The sequence below is a fragment of the Leptosomus discolor genome, chromosome 3 (assembly GCF_034619465.1).
Source record: "Leptosomus discolor isolate bLepDis1 chromosome 3, bLepDis1.hap2, whole genome shotgun sequence".
Classification (NCBI taxonomy): Eukaryota; Metazoa; Chordata; class Aves; order Leptosomiformes; family Leptosomidae; genus Leptosomus; species Leptosomus discolor.
The window spans coordinates 68732992-68752354 of NC_141393.1; the positions used below are offsets into that span (position 1 = coordinate 68732992).

At 51.1% G+C, this 19363-nt stretch overlaps 1 protein-coding gene across 1 annotated transcript; it reads right to left on the reverse strand.

Moving 5' to 3' along the window:
• Positions 1–8675: 8675 nt before the first annotated feature.
• TOR1AIP2 (torsin 1A interacting protein 2) lies at positions 8676–13395 on the reverse strand. The gene is made up of 5 exons (XM_086463439.1): positions 13362–13395; positions 11321–11623; positions 10842–11162; positions 10274–10438; positions 8676–9442 (listed from the first exon to the last, which is right to left on the reverse strand). The coding sequence occupies exons 1-5, from the start codon at positions 13393–13395 to the stop codon at positions 8676–8678; spliced, it is 1590 nt and encodes a 529-aa protein (XP_086319565.1).
• Between the last annotated feature and the right edge of the window lie 5968 nt (positions 13396–19363).

Genomic DNA, 19363 nt, shown 5'->3' on the forward strand with positions numbered 1-19363 from the left:
TCCCACACAACATTCAGTGTGTCTTATCTTCTTCAGCCCTTCTCAAAACCAGTGTCTGAGCTGGAGCCCTGGGAGTCAAAAGCAGGCTGTTGAGTGCTGCTCAGTGCAGTGACAATTTGGGGAGAGGGATCTGCATGTGAGGCATTAAGGGAGCATGACGGGGCAAATTCAGGTGGCCGCAATGGTCTCCTCTCCAGGGTCCCTCTGTGCCCCCTCTCCTCTGACCTTTCTTGCTAGTCCTGCTCCCCTCCTGCAAGCACAACTCCTGAGCTTCCTCTGCTCACAGGGGTGATGCAAATGCAGTGCAGAAGGCAGCAAAAGAATGTTAAAATGATCCTTGCCATTTTACATCCCAAGTTTAAGCAGTGTGTTTTGTTGATGTTCAGAGACTTTTAATACTCTCAGTATTTCAATACTCTGTCTCTCAATGTGGCAGCAAGGGTATGGGAGACAAAGATTCCCTCATAGTCTTGAGACCCCCCCCCCAGGTAACCAGTGTATGGAAAGGTTTGATAGTGCTGTTGAACTAATTAATACACATAAAACCATCACCAGGCAGCATAACCAGCTTTGTCTTGTAATCGTTTGTAATCCACCTCTCCCAATTTGTATTTTTTATTTAGACCGTAAAGTTGTCACTTTCTAATTGGGCCAACTGATTCTGCTGTGGGCTGTATTATGTGCATGAGCAGGCTGAGCTCTGCATATGCAGCAGCGCTTTGTGGTTTTGCATTTAGGCCTACCTCTACGAGGGGCTTTTCCCCTGTTGCTTCCCAGTTTCATGTGCCCTGTTAACAGAAAGTGGTCTGTGATACCACCAGGGAATGTTTAAAAGATTCACAAAGGTTGAACATCTTTTCTTTATTACTGTCCGAGCGCCAGAGCCACGTGGTTTCATCCTAACAGTGTCTCCATAACCAGAACTGAGCCGGGGCCAGCCAGCGTGTTTCGTTGTAGGTGCCAGCCACGTTGAGACAGCGGGCTGCTTGCAGGGGACTGGTTCGTACTTATCCACTGCCCTTTGGAAGTTGCATAGGATTATTGCAATTATTGAATTGGGTTTCATAAGTCAAGCGTTTCTCTGAAAAGCTTCCAAACACAGTCAGGAGGGGAATCAAAGCATATTGCCTCTAGAAAGGAGGACTGGTGTTTGTGGCTGCTGTTGCAGAAGGTCCTGCAGGACTGGAGTAGACCATCCTCTAACATGATCTGAAAGGATTTATTCTGCTCACAACTCACTTGCAGATGTCACAGATGGCAGCTGTCTTCCTGTGGGCGAAGTCCTGGGATCGTAATTAGAGAGGCTGAGAGTTTAGAAAAACGCATGTGAGAGACTGGCCTGGAGTGTAAAGGTCTTTGGACACCTCTTTATTTGTGTGTGTGGAGCGAGCCCATCTTTTATAGCAGTCTTGCAGAATGTTGCACTGGTTTTTCAATCCATCCCTCTGGCTGAACAGTCCCAGTGACTCAGGCAGCTTTAGCCAGTGCTTGTCCCAGCACAAACGCCCCTTCCTGGCCCTGGGAGCAGAAACAACAACTGGACTTTGCTCTCCATATGAGAAGTAACCTGTGTGGTCCAAGGCTCTGCCCTGCTGATACAAGCTCTGACCAGGGAAATGGCTGGTCCTTCTTTCTAGTGCTCTGAGCAGCTCCAGGAGTTCAGCTCCATTAATGCAGAGAAAACAGTGGCTTCGTTCAGCTCAAGCTGTAATTGTGGGAAGAGGCCAGGTCTGCTCCTCTGTGGGGATCACCATGACCAGAAACTGCTTCCCGGACATGTCTAAGTGGTCCCTGGGCTGCTGGGGCAGAGGATGGAGCAGATGTCAAAGGACATGTGGTGTGGGGAGGCTGTTTCCATCCCTCCTGTTGACCCATCCTGCTGCCTCTGCCCTGGCTCTGAGGGGATCCTCGGTTCTCGAGTGCCCTCGCGAAGGATCTGCAGAGCCCTCTCCTCGGCCTGAGCATAACCGTGCTGCCTGGCCAGAGCGGGGAGAGGCCAGCGGGAGCTGACAGCTTTGCCCCCTCCCCGTGCAGGGAACACACTTGCAAGCTGTGTTCTTTGAGCCTTTTCATGGCAGGCTCTTGGATCTGTGTCCCGCAGGCTGAGGCCAAGCTCCTTTGTGCAATTCATTGTACGGCTGCTTCCCCTGCAGAGGCGAAGGAGGGAAATAAAAAAAGTTTTAATCTCCCAATATCTGCAAATCTCTCTTACAATGGAGGTTTTGTAGGCCTGAAAGTGACCCCTTGGGGATCAGCCCTCCAGCAGCGGAGCCTGCCCATGCATGGAGCTGCAGGAGGGTTGAGCTGTGGACGAGTTCCCAGAGGTTAAAGCTCAAGAGGAGAGACGTGGCTCAGCTGGGTTCACTACCAGTCTCTTTGCGTCCTGCCTTCTTCCAGCTTTACTCCGTGCTGGTGCAAAGGGGTAAAAAGAGATGTGGCACGATGTGCCTGTCGCAGGGACAGGGATGCTGCAGGCAGAGCAGGGTGGCATGCCAAGCCTGTGCAGCACCGGCTGGGCCACTCGCCTTTAAATGCTGGTGATGACAAGTTATGTCAGCTTGCAAGGCAGCAGCACACTCGCACATATAATCAGAACTAATTTTGTGGTGGAGCAGTCCAGGCTGGCCTTCCAGAACTGGTTTTGTCTGTCAGCTGAGCTGCTGTGTAACTTTCAAGGTAATTTTTAGGGTTGTTGAGCGCCCTGTGGCAGCACATCCTTCCCTGCAGAACTACTGCGGCAGAGAGCAGGACTAAAAAAAAAACGGAAAGGTAGTTGGGGAGGGGGAATGCATTGTTTAATAGGCCAAGTAGAACAATATTTTTTTTTTTTTTGTAGATGAGGAATTGAAAAATAATTTAGTTTTAGCATTGACGTAAAAGCAGGCAACTGATAAGCTCTAGTCAAACCCATGCTGTGCCACACTTGGGCAAAGTGTGTATCTGCAGGAAGAGATGCACCCGGAGACATTATGAACTAGGTGTGGGGGACAGTTGATGAGTGCCTGGGAGGATAATTTACCTATGATGCCGCAGACCTGGACCGCGTCCTGCTCCATCCTGGTCTTGCTCTGACCTGTCACAGCCATCAGAGAGCTGGTGGGAAGGGGGAGCTTTAGTTCCTCCATAGCTACTGTAGGTGCATCCATTCTCGGCAGTGCCCCACGTCCTCTGCAGCGGTGTCCCTCGCTGGGGTCTCTGCAGGTGCTGCACCCGTGCCCTGGGGAAGCACACACTGGAGAGCAGCTGTGGTGGGTTGACCCTGGCTGGAAGCCAGATGCCCACTAAAGCTGCTCTATCACTCCTTAGCTGGACAGGGGAGAGAAAATATAGTGACAGACTCATGGGTCAAGATAAGGACAGGGAGATCACTCAGCAATTACCGTCATGGGCAAAACAGACTCAACTTGGGGAAATTAATTTAATTTATTACCAATCAAATCAGAGAAGGGTAAAGAGAAATAAAATGAAATCTTAAAAACACCTTCCCCCCCACCCCTCCCTTCTTCCTGGGCTGAACTGTATTCCTTATTTCTCTACCTTCTCCCCCCAAGCAGCGCAGTCGGACAGGGAATGGGCGTTGCAGTCAGTTTGTCACACGTTGTTTCTGCTGCTCCTTCCTCCTCAAGGCCTCCCCTCCTCTTTCCCTGCTCCAGCGTGGGGTTCCTCCATGAACTTCTCTAATGTCAGCAGTGTGCCCAAGTGGACAAAAAAGCCAATGGCATCCTGGCTTGTATTAAGAATAGTGTGGCCAGCAGGAGTAGGGAGGTGATCATCTCCCTGTACTCAGCACTAGTCAGGCCACACGTCGAGTACTGTTTTGGGCACCTCAGTGCAAAAAAGACATTGAGGTGCTGGAGAGAGTGCAGAGAAGGGCAACAAAGCTGGTGAAAGGCCTAGAGAACAACTCTTATGAAGAGTGGCTGAGGGAACTGGGGCTATTTAGTCTTAAGAACAGGAGGCTGAGGGGAGACCTTACTGCTGTCTACAACTATCTGAGAGGATACTGTTGAGAGGAAGGTGCTGGTCCCTTGTCACAGGTAATTAATAATAGAACAAGAGGGAACAGACTTAAGCTGCACCAGGATGGGTTTAGGTTAGACATTAGGAAAAAATTTTTCACTGAAAGGGTTGTCAGACACTGCAATAGGCTGCTCAGGGAGGGGGTGGAGTCGCCATCCCTTAACATGTTTAAAGGTTGCTTAGATGTGGTGCTTGGAGATATGGTTTAGGGGTGTACTTGGTAGAGCAGGGTTGATGGTTGGACTTGAGATGATCTCAAAGGTCTTTTCCAACCTGAATAATTCTACGGTTCTATGAATGTGAGTCCTTCCCACAGGCTACAGTTATTCACAAACTGCTCCAGCATGGGGCCCTTCCATGGGGTGCAGTCCTTCAGGAACAGACTGCTCCAGCGTGAGTCCCCTACGGGGTCACAAGTCCTGCCAGCAAACTCACTCCAGTGTGGGCTTCTCTCTTCACAGGGCCACAGGTCCTGCCAGGAGCCTACTCCAGCGCGGGCTTCCCACAGGGTCACAGACTCCTTCGGGCATCCACCTGCTCCAGGATGGGGTCCTCCATGGGGTGTAGGCAGTCATCTGCTCCACCACCCACGGGCTGTAGGGGAACGGCCTGCCTCACCATGGTCTTCACCACAGGCTGCAGGGGAATCGCTGCTTAGGTGCCTGGAGCTCCTCCTCCCGCTACTTCTTCACTGACCTTGGTGTCTGCAGAGTTGTTTCTCTCACGTATTCTCATTCCTCTCTCTGGCTGCGATTGCTCCCGCACAGTAACTTTTCCCTTTCTTAAACACATTATTGCAGAGGCGCTACCACCGTCGCTGATGGACTCAGCCTTGGCCAGTGGCAGGTCCATCTTGGAGCCGGCTGGCATTGGCTCTGTTGGACATAAGGGAAGCTTCTAGCAGCTTCTCACAGAAGCCACCTCTGTAGCCCCCCACCCCCCACCCCCCCCCACCCACCCCCTCCCCGCTACCAAAACCTTGCCATGCAAACCCAGTTCAGAAGTGTTTCTGAATTAACTCACAGTCTAGGAAGAAGAAGGGAACCCAAACCCCTTGCTGGGAGAAACGTTGCCAGAGGTCCGCTGAAGTGACCCTAGGGCTAGCCCCACCAGGGTGTGGGAGGAAGGGGATGGTGTGGAAATGCTACAGCTCAGCACGGCCGGTGGGAAGGTCGGCCTCGTGCCTCTGCATCTGCATCCTTCCCTTTCAGGAAAGCACTGCTCAGCCATTTCAGGACTCAACAAGAGGCTCTTGCTTGGTACATATTAAAGATCCTTTCTCTTAACAGGCTGCAGGTTTAGCCCCAAAGCTTATAGAGAGCCACAGTCACTGCTGAGCAGCCTCTGGACTTGCCTGCCCTGGTTTACTTACCTCTCTTCAACAGCAGGCAGCATTCCAACTGTCAGTTCAACCTGTTTTTTGGAGCAGATACGAGGATGATGATACTGTTCACCAACACAGATCATGGTGAACACATCATCTAGAGGAAAACCACTAGTGCAGCCTTCTGCCTGGAGACACTCTTGGAACTTGTAATTCAGCTGCTCCCTTCAGACTCACTTTTGAATTCATGTACAAGACTGAAAAAACAGCCTGGCTTTGGCATCCAGCAATCACTGTGCCTGGTGACACTGGATTGTCACCTGAATCTTTGGGCTAGGACCAAATCTTATCCTCTCACATCAGACAATAGGAGGTGAGTGATGTTTACTTCTGGCAATCAATCACATGAACACCTATTTGAAGACAGATGCCAATGTTATGACTATTTAGATTGCCAGGACCTGGACAGGGACTGAAGAAAATCCAGACTAAGCAGGTAAATCCTCTTCTTTTCAGCCCTCTCTCTGTTTAGGCCAAATCTTGGCAAAATAATTCACCACAAACATAAAAACTTGTGTGTGCTAAGGTGGTGTGACATTGCGTGGAACTGATCTGATCAAGGGTGTTGAAATTAGAAATATTTCCTTTCTGTATTTCTAAAATATTTCAGTTGTCAGTGGATTTCAGTTTCATTATTATCATGAATTACTATGCAAACCTCAGTATGTTTCAGCCTGTGTTGAATTCATCAGCTGTTTGGGGGGTTGGTTTTAGTTTTGCCTTAGTTGAAAAAGCTGTGAATGTTTGCCCCAAACAACTGAGAAAAAGGTTGTTTAGAGTTATTCTGGAAAAACAAATATTCACTTTGTTTGCACAACTACAGCCCTGACATAATTAAACTCTGCCCAATATGATGCTCTCTTTTGCTTGATGAACTGAAAATAACTAGAAAAAGAACCCCAGAAGCTAAATAGCTAAAAAACCGCAAACAAACCAGTAAGACTCCAGTCTCATCTTGAAGACTTTGCTGTTTTCTTTCACAATCTCATTATGTATTTTTAAATAGAAGTCTTGTTTCAAAAGCAAGAAGATATTTTGTCTTTAAAAGGTCATAAAAATATCTCTGTATTAGAACAGCTTGGGTGGATGATGCTTACAGCTATGCATTACACACACCGTACGTAACACTGAGAGCAAGATAACATTAAAATACAGATTTCCCTCAAGATAATGACATAACATGATTAATGCTTTGCCAGTTCTTACATCAATGTTCATACTGAACTGTGCAGAGCAGAAACAGTGTTTTCTGTTACCAAAGTAGTGTACAGCAATAAAAAAGAGGGTGGAGAAGAAACAATCCATATCTTGTACAAAACCATGCCCTGGACTACCCTGCTGATGCTGGGCTCCAGCAGGTAATTCTCACATCTAGCCCAGTGTTTGTCACAGTTAAAACCCCTGTAGTCTTGTCTTCATGTCCCCTACCCACCAAAAAGTCTGTTCTTTAGTTAGAACATGAACAAATAACCCACTCCTCTTCCTTCATTTTGTCCCCTCCTCCAAGTTAATGGCCATAAATCTGAGAACAGGTCAAGGCACATGGCAGGAAGAATGAAGAGACAGGCTGTGGTTTTAGGGTGCAGGTCTGCGCCTCACTCAGCTGAGCCATCAGTGGGGCAGATCAGCAAGGCACTGTTGGCAGGAGACCCCGCCAATGCCAGGATCCAGCTGCTGTAAGGAGTACACAGGTGCATGGCTTGTAAAAACACCATAGAGTTCTTGATTTGTGTCTTGTTTGGATACACAGCCTGGGTCTGCGAGGCCCCAGCCTGTGCTGCTTCAATGGAAATAAGCCGTGCGCTGCTAACAGCTGCTCCTCCTCTGGCAGGCAGCATCGTAGGCACAAGGGGCTGACACCTGGGGCTGACTGTTGGGTTATTATAAACGCTGTAACCTGCACCTACCCCTGAGGTGTTCCCTGAGTTGGCTCCTCTATCCCAGAGTGTTTGTAGAAACACAGTGCCCAGGGGCACCACAGTGTTTCCACGACTCAGATTTCTCTTCCTGGGATGCAGAAGATGGGGCACGGTAAGAAACCAACCAGCTTCATTGAGGATTTTTAGTGTTAATGCCAGAGATTTTGTCTTTACCAGCTAATCCCAGCCCTGCTCCTAGTTGCTTTAGTATATGCCAGAGCACCAGCTGCCTAGCAGGAAACCAAATGTACCTCTGGAGGGCAAAGACCTGGTGTGCTACCCTATGTGGTTTGAAATAAGTATCAACGTTAACATCTACATTCATCAATAAAAGTTAGCTGGGGAGAGGCAGGCAGCTGGCTCCCTGCCCTACACACTGATCAGAGATCTGGGTGAAGAGCAATCTATCATGTAGGACCAAAACTGATGCACCAGCCCAAAGAGACAGTCATAGCCTTGTTGCAGCAAAGGGATCAAGTGTGGGCTCTTTGAAAGAGGTAGCATTAAGTTAAGTGTATTACTCATACTTTCACCTGTGCAATCCCTTGAGGTTTCACACTATCAGAGCAACAGTAAGGCTGTTTCTGTTTCATTGCTGTCTTTGAAGCTTATTCTCTGGCATATGGGATCCCCCCCCCCTTTAGTGCAGTGTTTAAGTGCTGGCAACCTGAAGTTTCTTGTAGTTGATGTTCAGGGGATTTCTGAATTGCAGGTTTGTTATATACATCCTATATTTAGGATCTGGTCTTTGCTGGGTGTCGTTCGGTCTGTGCAAGTGGGACTTTTATCAGGACTGACTGGTCAAACCCTTGAGTAGCAAACTGGTTTTCTTTTTGAAGCATGCCTTCAAAGTGTTGGGCTTTGGGGAATTTGACCTTCCCGTGTTCCCGCAGCTCTCTGCAAAGAGAGAAATCTTCTAGATAAAGTACATATTGAGATTGATGTACATGACATTGGCAAACTGAGGGACACGGAGAAATGAAAGAGCTACTGAACTGAAGTAGCTTTCTGGCACAATAGTTGTGTATGATGTCATTTGTGTATTTCCTTATAGAAATGCTACCTGAAAAGTCCTGATTTCCCTCCTGCCTCCCCACACAGCAATGTTCTCCTGTGCTATTAACAGTCTAAAATATCCACTCTTCCCATATGCCAGAGGGAAGCGTGTGATGTACCATGTCCAGGATGCAGCTAGGCAAATGGCCTGGATCAACTTGTACCTGTCAAACGCTTCCCAGGAAGATACGAAAAACAAAATGAAGAGAAATAGCACTGTTTGTGTCTCCACCTGCACCAGGAGTCAGCCAGGACCATCTTTCCAACCCTTCCCGGGGTTCTAGCAGCCTTTGCCCCTAGGGTTTGGTATGGACATAGCAGCCCCCCTTCTCGATGGTCTGCACCGGGTGGATCGGTAGGACCAGGTGGGAGATGCGGCTCCATAGCCCACTCAGCTTATCAGAGTCCATGTGGTCATAGGAGCTGGGGGTCCTGGTGTTGGTGAACTTGGCCCAGAGGAAGTCACGGACCCTCTCTTCCACCTGCTGGAGGCTGATGTGGGTCTCCAGTGTCTCCTCCTCCAGCAGCACAGTCAGCAGCAGGGCCACGTCCTTGAAAGCAGCACTTTCATGGTCGCAGTACTTGTAGAAGATGAGGGTGGCTCCTGCTGGCAGCAACTCAAAGCGGTGTATCACTGCAGCACGGCCCCCAGCCTGGAAAGCTAAGCTCAGCTCTGAGTCCAACTCCAGCTTTGCCCGGTCACTCTGGAGCCTGGATTTATCCATGCCATCGATCTGGACCGTGCTGGCCTGCAGGGCAGCTGAGTAGGTGTCAGCCACATGGGTGCTGAGGCATTGCAAGGTCCGCTTGCCCTTGCGGGCAGCTGTGAAGATGATGATGGCTGGCTGCGTGTGGTGGGATGCATTGAGGTGCTTCTGCAGGAACTTGCGCCCACGAAGCCACAGGTGGGGACTCTGCCCTGGAAACCGGTCCTGCAGCTGGTTGAACTGGGACAGGAATGCCTCCACTGTGGGGTTCCTGGGGACTTGCTGGGACTTGGAGGTCAGGTGGCCGAAGCAGAATATGCAGAAGCTAAGCAATACAAGGCTCACAACGACAAGCCCTGTTCAACAGGGGAGAGACCCAAGACAGGGAACATAAGTCAGTCCCAAGTGACCTGCAGTGATACACTGGAAAGTAGCTATAAGGGCTCTTTTTCTGCTCTCAGACCTTCCCCCCTATGCTAGGAAAGTGGTACAGGTTGGCATGTTCTCTGGGGGCCCAGGAATGGCGAAGAGGCTGCTTGCTCCATCTTGTGAGACCCATGCTCCTACACACCAGACGGGGGGGCTACAGCGCCAGAGATGGAGGCAAGGCTACAGCTTTGTTGCCGAGGTGCAAAATTTCCTGAGGAAATCGCAGCTGGCCACAAGTTTTCTTTTCTTTCCCCCTCCTCTGTTTTATTTAAGGTTTGTGGCCATTCGGAGCACCCACCTCCACTTACGGAGGCGTCTGACCTAGCTAAAGTGTTGTGTTCACGGCCTTCCTCCTAGCTATGCTGGGTGAACAAAGGCTACTGTGCTTCTGGCCAGAAAAGGAAGACAGTGAGGTCCAGACACAACTGTTTGCATCCCTCTCCATGGCAAAGTGGGGTCTCTTTATACCAGGAGAAATGTGTGGTGCAGATCAGCATCACAGCTCCTGCTTGAGGCCCTATGACATAGAGAGGGACTGGGAAGGGGGACCACCAGTATAAGACCTCCCAGGGCACGCCAGGGTACTCCCAGCATGCTGAACGTGATGTGCCTGCTTTAGAGGCTGAAGTGCTGGAGGGACGCCTGCTACTATAGGCTCAAACTGAGCCTATTTTTAAGGGGATGGGTTTTCCCTCAAACCCTCAGAAAAGGCTGTGAAAGGTCCTGAGAGAGAAAAGGAATTAAATGTGCTTCATTACTTGTTCCTGGAGGATCAGTGCCTTCTGGTCGATGAGTAACGTGCAAGGGAAGCTTCTTTTCCTCACCTTTCAGCAAAAGAGACTTTTTGGCCTTCTCCTGGTCTGTGTTTTGGGTGGTGGCATTCTGCAAGCAGGACTGAGCCTCTGGCTTTGGGGCTGTGTGCCCTACAGTAAGAGAAAAAAATGTGCCACTCACTGTTGAGGGAACAGGTAAATTGAGCTGTAATAAGAAAAGCAACAGAGCTGTCAGGAGCTCCCAGCGGAGGGAGAGTTAAAGTGAGTACTGCTTTGCATTAATACTGCTTTGAGTCTTGGCTCTCTCTGCACTTTGGGCAGGGGAAGGAGGAAGATGATGCAGACTGCAGTGTGGTTTCATACCTTTCAAAGCTGGACAGTAGTCAAAGGAGAAAGAAAGAGAGAAACCAGTTAATTTCTTATACCTTCTTTCCTGCTCGACTCTGGAAAACTGACAACAGGCACTAGAGGTCTCACACCATTTTTCTAATGCTTATGGAAAGTGTAGGCATGTGCACAGTGGAAAAGCAGCAGTCTGCAGCCACCAGCTCACCTGCGGTCCCGTGTCTGTTCCTTAACATGCCTTGGGACCCGCTCTCCTGTATTTCTTGCTCTATGTGCTCTTCTGGCTCCTGATCTAGGAGAGGGGCACTGGTGCTCTTCTCTGCCGAGAGGCTCTTGGTGACATCTTCTGTGGCAGTCAGATCCAAATGTGTCATTTTACTGTCAGAGCTCACCGACTTGCTTCTTGATGAAGCATCTTGCTCTGCTGTGTAGGAGTTTCCATGTTGCTTGCTTGTCTCCTCGTCCTCCTGTATTTCCTGGTGGACAGGGCTGTCTCCTTTGCTGTCTGTTTTATCATGGGCCAGCCTGGCTGTAGGGAATAAAATTCACAGACCTATGCTTAGTCTCTTTCAGCACAAGAACCAACAACCCTTTCTCCTGCTCTGCCTCCTCTAAGCAAAGGTCCAGGTTATCAGCATTTTGGAAACAAATGTATACATTTGTATACACAGAAGGGAAGAGACTCACCTTCATCCAAGTCATCTTCTTCCTGGGATCTTTCTGAGACACCATCTCTCGTCTTCCCAGATTCTTCCAGTGATACTTCAGTTTCCTGAAGAACCTTCTCCTCTACTGTAGGGCCAGCTAAATCTGACAGTGTTGTCTCTCCTTCATCAGCAGTTGGTGATTTACACACCGAAGAGTCCTCCTCTGGTTTGCAGGAGGTCTCAGGCCATCTGCTTGTCACTTGGTGCTCAAGTGTTTCTTGGATAGGCTCTTGGTTCACAGGATGCTCTGCTGTGCTCTCCACCGCATCTTGAGCTGGGCTGGCTGTTGGGATCAGAGTTCAGAAGATCAGCTAGCCATGCAGGAGTCAAGAATACCCAGTGCTTTACCACCATCCTGTAAAACTCACAGTTCTGGCATTTCGGAAACATCTACCCCCAGTGACACGGAGAGAGAATAGGGTGGCCAAAAGTGAGAAAACTCATGGGTCGAGATCAAGACATCTGAATAGGTGAAGGAAAGGAGGGGAAATCACAAGCGATGCAAAGGCAACCGCTCACCACCTCCCACAAGCAGACTGATGCCAGGCCAGTTTCCAAGCAATGGCCACCTCAGAAGCCAACCCTCCCCCCTTCTTCTTCCTGTACCCCAGTTTGTGTTGCTGAGCATGATGTTATACTGTATGCAATAGCCCATTGCTCACCTTGGGTCCCCACACAATCTTCTGCCCACCCCAGTTTATTTGCTTGGTGGGGGGAAGTGGGGAAAAAGAGAAAGCCTTGACACACTGTGCCAGCACTGTTCAGGAACAGCCAAAACACTGCCGTGTTATCAACACCTTTTTTTTTTTTTTTTTTTTTTTTTTAATCCAAAACACAGCACTGTACAGAGTGCTATGAGGAAAGTTAACTCAATCCCAGCCTATGTCCCATGCTGTCCTGTGTGGGGTGGATAGGCAAATCTTTCATCAAGTGGTAGGATATGAACCACATTTCCACAGATAGTGGGTTTTCCTAGGCTGGTAAATTAAGGTGATGGACTAGAAGAATTTCTAAGGCTGATGCTGAGTACTGGCCAGAACAGTTATGCCAACGTACTTCAAGTATCTGTCTGAATATAAATGTTGTGTCTGCTTGCGCTCCTTCTCTGCTCCTGTTCTGGAGCTGCTCCTCCAAACAGCTGTGGTAATGTGTAATAAAAAGCCAACACTGGAGCATAACTCAATAGAGAAATTCTGAGGGTGAACATAAGCATTTGCAACCTATTCTGAATCTTACAAAACAAAACAGTGCGGCTCAAATTTCAGGCACTATTTGTGAAAAATTGCTTATGAACGATCAAGCACTACAATGACATAGAAATGATTATGCTAAAATTAGAATAAAGATAAAAATGACAAGGAACTCCCTACTAATTTGAAAGCAGAGAAAAAGCTGCACTTGCCACATGTTGGAACATGCTGTCTTTTGGAGCATGATTTTTACATTCCTTGTTGCTGATTATTACGGGGACACCTCTGACCACATTGGAAGATCTGAGCTGGCTACAGCATCATGATATCACTGAAATACTCATATGTAGAAGTCATGATAAGGCACTTGGAGAATGTAAGTACATGGTAGAAACGTAAATATGAGGAACCTGGAGGTATCCTGCTGTTCAAGCTGGGCACAAACAGTACTCCTTGCCCTGCCTCCTCCAGAGGTTTCCCATCCACAGGTGGTGGAAAACTGGCTTATTATTTAGGCTTCTGTAGATGAGAAGCACTTAGATTCAGGGAAGAAAGCTCTCCCAGTCTGGAGCTCCATCTTTAGCCTTCCTTGTGCTTTCTTGCTTCCCATAAGCAACACAGAGTCTAAACCTGTTGCTTACGGGAAACCCAAACTGGAAGTAACTAGTTAATCTTTCAGCCTTGAAAAAAAAGATAGCAACTTGCTTTTCTTGGCCTGGAAAAGACAGGATTCTTTTATTTTTCATTTTATTTTGCCTAGGTTTACCACTCTTGAAATCTTCTTGCAAAGGGATTTTCCTAGTAGATGGAGTAAGTTTAGGATTCACTTACCTCCAGAGAGATCCATGCTTGGATTCTCTTCCATTTTCTTTCTCCCCTGGAGCTCTGGCTTCTGCACCCGTTTTCTTTCACTTTCTCCTTCGGTCATGAGAAGTATCTGCCCACTGTTTGAGTGGCTGACCAAATCCTACCGCCCCTCACAGACACCATCCCGTCTTGGTCTTGGGAGTTGCAACTGAACGCCCGTAAACCTGATAAGCAGACACACAGGAGCAGTGATTCATGGTGGAGAAGGAGGCTCCTCCCTCCATGACTACCAAGGTGGTGTGAGAATGGATGGATGCCACTGATAACCACCAACCTTCAGCCCACGGGCTATTAGCTATTTTGCTTCCCGGCAGGCTACAAGCAGTCCAAGGGCTAACGCAAACCGCAGCTCTCTCGGGACATGCCGGTGGGGTGAGGCACTGGTTTCTCACCCGGATGGGCCTTGCGGGGCTCCGAGATGGCAGGCCTGGAAGGCTGGGGCTCGGCAGGCTGCCCCGTGTGCTTTTGGGCACCCGGTGTCTCACGGCCAGGCCCATACGGAGCGGTGAGCCTGCTCCACCTTACCTTCCCACCTCCGGCATACCGGATCGGCGGACGGCGGTGTCGGAAGAAGCCGCTGTCAGAAACACGGCGGGCCCCTGTGCACAGCGCTACCCGCGTCCGACCTCGGGCCCGTCCGAGGGGGCCGAGCAGTGCCCTGGCGGGGTGCTCTGACCTGGAGCCGCAGGCTGCCCCCCCCCCCCGCCCGCCCGCCTTCCCCCGCTAAAGCGCTCTGGGACCAGACGGCCCCGCAGCACCCGCGGAAAACTCCCGAGAAACTTTCCCCGCTGGCGAGCGGCCGGTGCGGAATTCCGTACCCCAATCTCAAGCCCAGCCTTCCCAGCAGCTCTGCTAGCCTAGGGGGGCACCTTCCCCCACCCGCGCCGTCCCTACAGATGAGTTTTCTCGCGAAATTCAATTCCTGGAGGCGCGGGGGGCACAACTGCTGCCCTGCCCTTCCCGCCCGGCTCCCGGCTCCCGTCCCCCTCCTGCCCGTCCCCTGTCCCCGCGCTGCTCCTGCTGGCGACGCTCCAACAGAAAGAAATTAGCGGAACGAAGGGGCTGCGGGAGCCGGACGCTTACCCGGGCAGGCTCGGAGCCGTACGAAGCAGAGGGGTGGCAAGAGGAGGCCAAGGGCGACGCCTCCGCCCGCCCTCCGCAGGCGCCCGCCGGCTGTGGGGGCGGCGGGGCAGCCGGGGCCCAGCGCACGGCCCGGCCCGCCGCAGCCTGCCCGCCAACCGTGCCCTGCCCCGGGCGGCCGCAGGCTGCTGGGAGCTGTAGTTTGCCTTCCCTCCCGCTCGCCGAAGGCGTTCTGGGAACCGTTGAGGGAACGAGAGCTTCTTTTTTTTCGGTCTGTATTTCTGAAACTCTGCGGTCGTGCAGGCAAAGTGGCTGACTGGCTTCTTCCTGCGCCAAGTAACAGCGTTGCGGGTTTAAACAGCTAAATGGCAGCGAGGAGGGAACTGTTTTGAGAGCTGGTTTCTGAAGATGAAAAGCACCGCAAAGAAAAACGATCCGAACACGCAGCAGGCAAACCCCAGGCTCTGGAAATGTCCTGCTGTGCTAGTGCAGGGAGGCTGGGGAGCTGCGTGCTGGGAAACGGGGTGTCTTTAGCATCGGCCGGGGGGGGGGAAGGGGTGGGGAGCTCCCCAGTGCTCCCCTTCCAGTGTGGTCCACAGACTGCAACAGGGGGAAGGTCAGAGTGTGTATAGCTGCTCCTGGCCTCATTTGGGCAATGGTTTTCCAAAAAATGATGATCTGCCTTGCTGTGCCCACACCAGGGAACAGGTGTGGTTCAAGCCCTTCCCTGTTCCCCCCGCTGAGGACATATTTCATGGGAAGCAGCAGCATGGAGCAGGGCATGCCAGGGGAAAAGCATCAGCACAAGGAGCAGCAGCGTGGAGACTGCAACCCCTCTCAAACTCGGCTTACAGCCTTTTCACTCACATCCACAGAGGAGCCCAGTGGGAAACGGGAAACGGCTGAGAGGCAGCACAGGGAAAAGCAGCTGAAGTGGTGCCTGTAGGGAGCAGGCACTAAGTGGCTGAGTCTCCTCAATTTGGAAAGCAGAAAGCTGAAGGGGGGCATTTGACTAATGTGTTCACTAAATCCCCCAATAACGGGACTTGAGACACTTGTAAAACAGGTAAGCAGTTGGGTTCAAACAGGCAGAAAAAGTTATTCTTTATGCTGTGTGCAGGAAACCTTACAGGCACAGGGGCCACAGAGGCAGAGTGTCAGAACGTTCAAAAAAGGATGACTCTCATTTGTGGACAGCAGGTCGATAAGCATTTTGTACAGGACCAGGCAGGGCTGTACCTGGCAATGGGAGATGCCATTTAGGTGAAGTGCGTGAGCCCAGCCCCGTCCCGTGCTCTGTTCAACTTATGCTCCTGCAACACCCAGCGCTGTCCCAGTGGGGATGCTAAAGCTGAAAGGGTCTGTGTGTGCTGCCTTGTTTGTGCCCCCCTGGGCAGGACTGGCCAGAGGGTGCCCTACTTTCTCTCTGTCTCTCCCCAGACCTCCAGGAGCTGCCCCCTGCCTTATGGCCAACTTTGCATCCGTCCCTTCACTATATTGTAACTGCTCAGTTATGAGTGTTGTGGTTTAAGCCCACCCACCCAGCAACAAAGCATCATACAGCCGCTCACTTACTCCTACACACAACCCCCACACCCCTCCACGGGTGGGATGGGGAGGAGAAAGTATAACCAAAAGGCTTGAAGGTCGAGACAAAGGACAGGGAGGTCTCACTCACCCATTATGGTCACAGGCAAAAGACAGACTCGGCTTGGGAAATGAACATCAGTTTCATTTAAACACCACCACCAATTTATCAACCAAATCAGAGTATGATAATGAGAAATACAAGCGTATCTTTAAAAAACCACCTTCCCCCCACTCCTCCCTTCTTCCCCGGCTCAGCCTTGCTCCTGAGTTCTCTACCTCCTCACCCCAGCAGCGCAAGGGGATGGGGAATGGGTGTTGCGGTCAGTTTGTCATGCATTGTTTCTGCTGCTCCTTCCTCCGCAGGGAGAGGGGTCCTCACAGTGCTCCCCTGCTCCAGCGTGGGATCCCTCCCACGGCAGACAGTCCTCCACAAATTTCTCCAAAGTGAGTCCTTCCCACGAGCTGCAGCTGCTCACGAACTGCTCTAGTGCAGGTCCCTTCTGCTGGGTGCCGTCCTCCCAGCAATGGACTGCTCCAGCACAGGCCTCCCTTGAGTCACAGCCTTCTACAGGTGCAGTCACCTGCTCCGGTCTGGGATCCTCCACAGGGCTGCAGATGGGCATCTGCTCTGCCACTGATCTCCATGGGCTGCAGGGGCTCAGCCTGCCATCCCACCATGGGCTACAGGGGAATCTCTGCTCCGGCACAGCTCCCCCTCTCCTTCCTCACTGCTTTGGGTGTCCGCAGGGCTGTCTCTCTCACATCCCCCTCCTCTCTGCTTTCAAAACAAAGAGACTTGCCCAACAGGTTTTCCCCTCTTAAATACGTTTATTTGAAGAGGTGCTGACTGGCTTGGTCAGAGGCGGGTCAGAATTGGATCTGGGGGAGCTTCCAGAAGCTTCTTACAGGAGCCACCCTCGTAGCCTCTCTCTCACTACCAAAACCCCACCAGACACCAACCCACCACAGTGTGTCAGGCTACACAAGGGGTGAGCATGTGCATGAGTATTGGTACCAACGCTGGTCCTATCAGGAAGGTGAGAAGGTGTGAGGTGTGCACGGGCAGATCAAGTCAAATGCTTCTTTGGCCTGGATGGGAGATGGACGGCAACCAAGAGCACAGCGTGTGTGGCCATAGCAGGACTGCACCTTCTCTCTAGCAGTGCAGAACGGCAGCAGCTTCCTCTGTGACCTGCAGAGCCACCCTGCTGGTGGTGGCTGGGAGGGGACAGAGTCCACCTCCCTCCCTGGCAGATTCAGCACATTCCTTTGTCTTGGCCAAACTCTCGCCAGGAGCAGAAGAGGCTGTAAAACCAGGGAGAATGGCAAAGCAGTAAGGAAAAAGTCCAAGCAGCTGATGGACAGAGGCCAAGATCTCCCTGAGGGCCCTGCTCTTGGTTGCCATCCATCTCACATCCTGGCCAAAGGCACATTTGACTTCATCTGCTTCTAGCCATGAGTAAGGAACAGCTGAGATGGCCAAAGTGGACAGAAGCTGCAGGCGTCAAGGGCTTTGTGAAAATCAAAGTATTTTACATCCCTCTGTCCCCACAACCAGGCCCAAGGCAATCAGGAGTGGGCAGAGGGACTACCCTGTCCACAGAGCACAAGTGTCGTGAAACTGATGGTGGAACTCCAGCTCAGCAAGTGAAAGAGGTGTGACAGAACCTGGAGGTAGCTTCAGCCTGCACAGTTGAGAACCTGGCTATCAAAAAGCGGCTTGGCAGGAGAATCGGCTGTTCGATCTAGGACATGAAGTCATCCACCATGACAAAACTGTTACAAATCCCATCGTGACATTTTGTAACGATGTTTTTCTTCCTTTAGCATTCACAAAGTCACAGGATATGAGCTGGGATGTAGGACTGTAACTTAACAAATCTGGTCTTTTCTAACTCAAGTTTGAGGCAGGATTTTATTTAAATAAGAATAACATTTTCTCTCAATCTGCAGAAGAATCATCAGTGACTAGGTGAATTACAAAGGACGCGCTATGTAAATATTTACACAAGGTAATCATTCGGGAACTTTCTTTGCAAACTTGCAGACAGAGCGACCGCTACTTGTAGCTGTAGTTCTACCGGGTCAGAAATCACAAGCCAGTCACTGGCAGGTCTTTTTTTACTCGATTTGAGCAGAACAGATGGGTCGGCTGTATTTTGCAACCCTGTGATGTGGTGTTTGTTACATCCTCTTTTATTTTTGCTTTAGAAAACATTGCTCAATGTCTGCGTTCTGCTTTTACATCTCAAAAGAATGACAATATTTACTCTACTGCTGGTGCGGGAGGAGGCATGCATAATTTATCTCACAAATATTCACTAGCTTCTGGATGAAACTAGAACATTTGCGGTATGCTAGTATAGTGTTAAAATCGTTTTTATTTTTAAATATATGTACAGACATGTATTTTAAATAGATGTGCAGAAGTGAAGACTGAATGGCACTTCCCTCACCCAGCCTTCTTGTTTGGGTGCCCGGAACACACACACACACCTACCCCGTTTACAACCCTGTAAAACAAACAGCATCACACACACGAGCACACATGTTCTGAAGCATTGTAAATTAAGATATGTCATTACAGATGTTGGCATCATCTTGTCTCAATCTTGTCTTCTTCAGTGTGTAGAAACCCTTTAGAAAGTTTAAAAGGCCTCCATTTGCTCAGACTTGTTTCCAAACTGGCCCTAAACCGTTCACTGCCCTGGTAAGCATCTGCATGGCAGCCACAGAAAATGTCTGTCCGCTGACGAAAGATAGGAAAACCAGGCACACATCGCCGTGAGACAGGTCCAAGCGCAACCCTTGTGCGTGCCATGTTGCAGCAAATAGCGACCGTACAGCGCGGGCGCTTTTCACTTGGAGCACAGGGCACCCCTCTGACCGCTGCGGGAGAGAGCCCCGGGCGGGCGGCCTGCAGAGCGGGGCCAACGGCGATGTCCCTCCAGTGGCCCCCTCCCGGCTCGGGGCTCAGCGCACCCGCCCGCCCGCCCGCAGCAGGCAGCGCCCGGGACCTCGCGGAGGGTGACCCGAGGCGGGGGGACTCCGCCGGCTGCCCGAGCCCTCGCCCGGCCCGGCCCCTCAGGTGCGGGAAGACAAACCGCCTGCCGCGGCCGCCGCGCCTCGCCCTGCCCCGGGCGGCCGGGCCACCTGCGGGAGCGCGGCAGCGGGCCGAGGCCCGTCCGGAGGGCTCGCCGGGCCCGGCCTTCCCTCGGGGGCCGCCCCCGCGGGGCCCCGCCGGGCTGGGGCGGGGGAGGCCGCGGCCGAGGGGGAGGCTCGGCGCGCCGGGCGCT

Coding starts and splice junctions, on each gene's coding strand:
- TOR1AIP2 (XM_086463439.1), bottom strand. CDS start 13,395: ATGGAAGAGAATCCAAGCATGGATCTCTCTGGAG. Junction 11,163..11,320: donor AGAAGATGACTTGGATGAAG/GTGAGTCTCTTC, acceptor TATTCCCTACAG/CCAGGCTGGCCCATGATAAA. Junction 9,443..10,273: donor CACTGATCCTCCAGGAACAA/GTAATGAAGCAC, acceptor CCTGTTGAACAG/GGCTTGTCGTTGTGAGCCTT.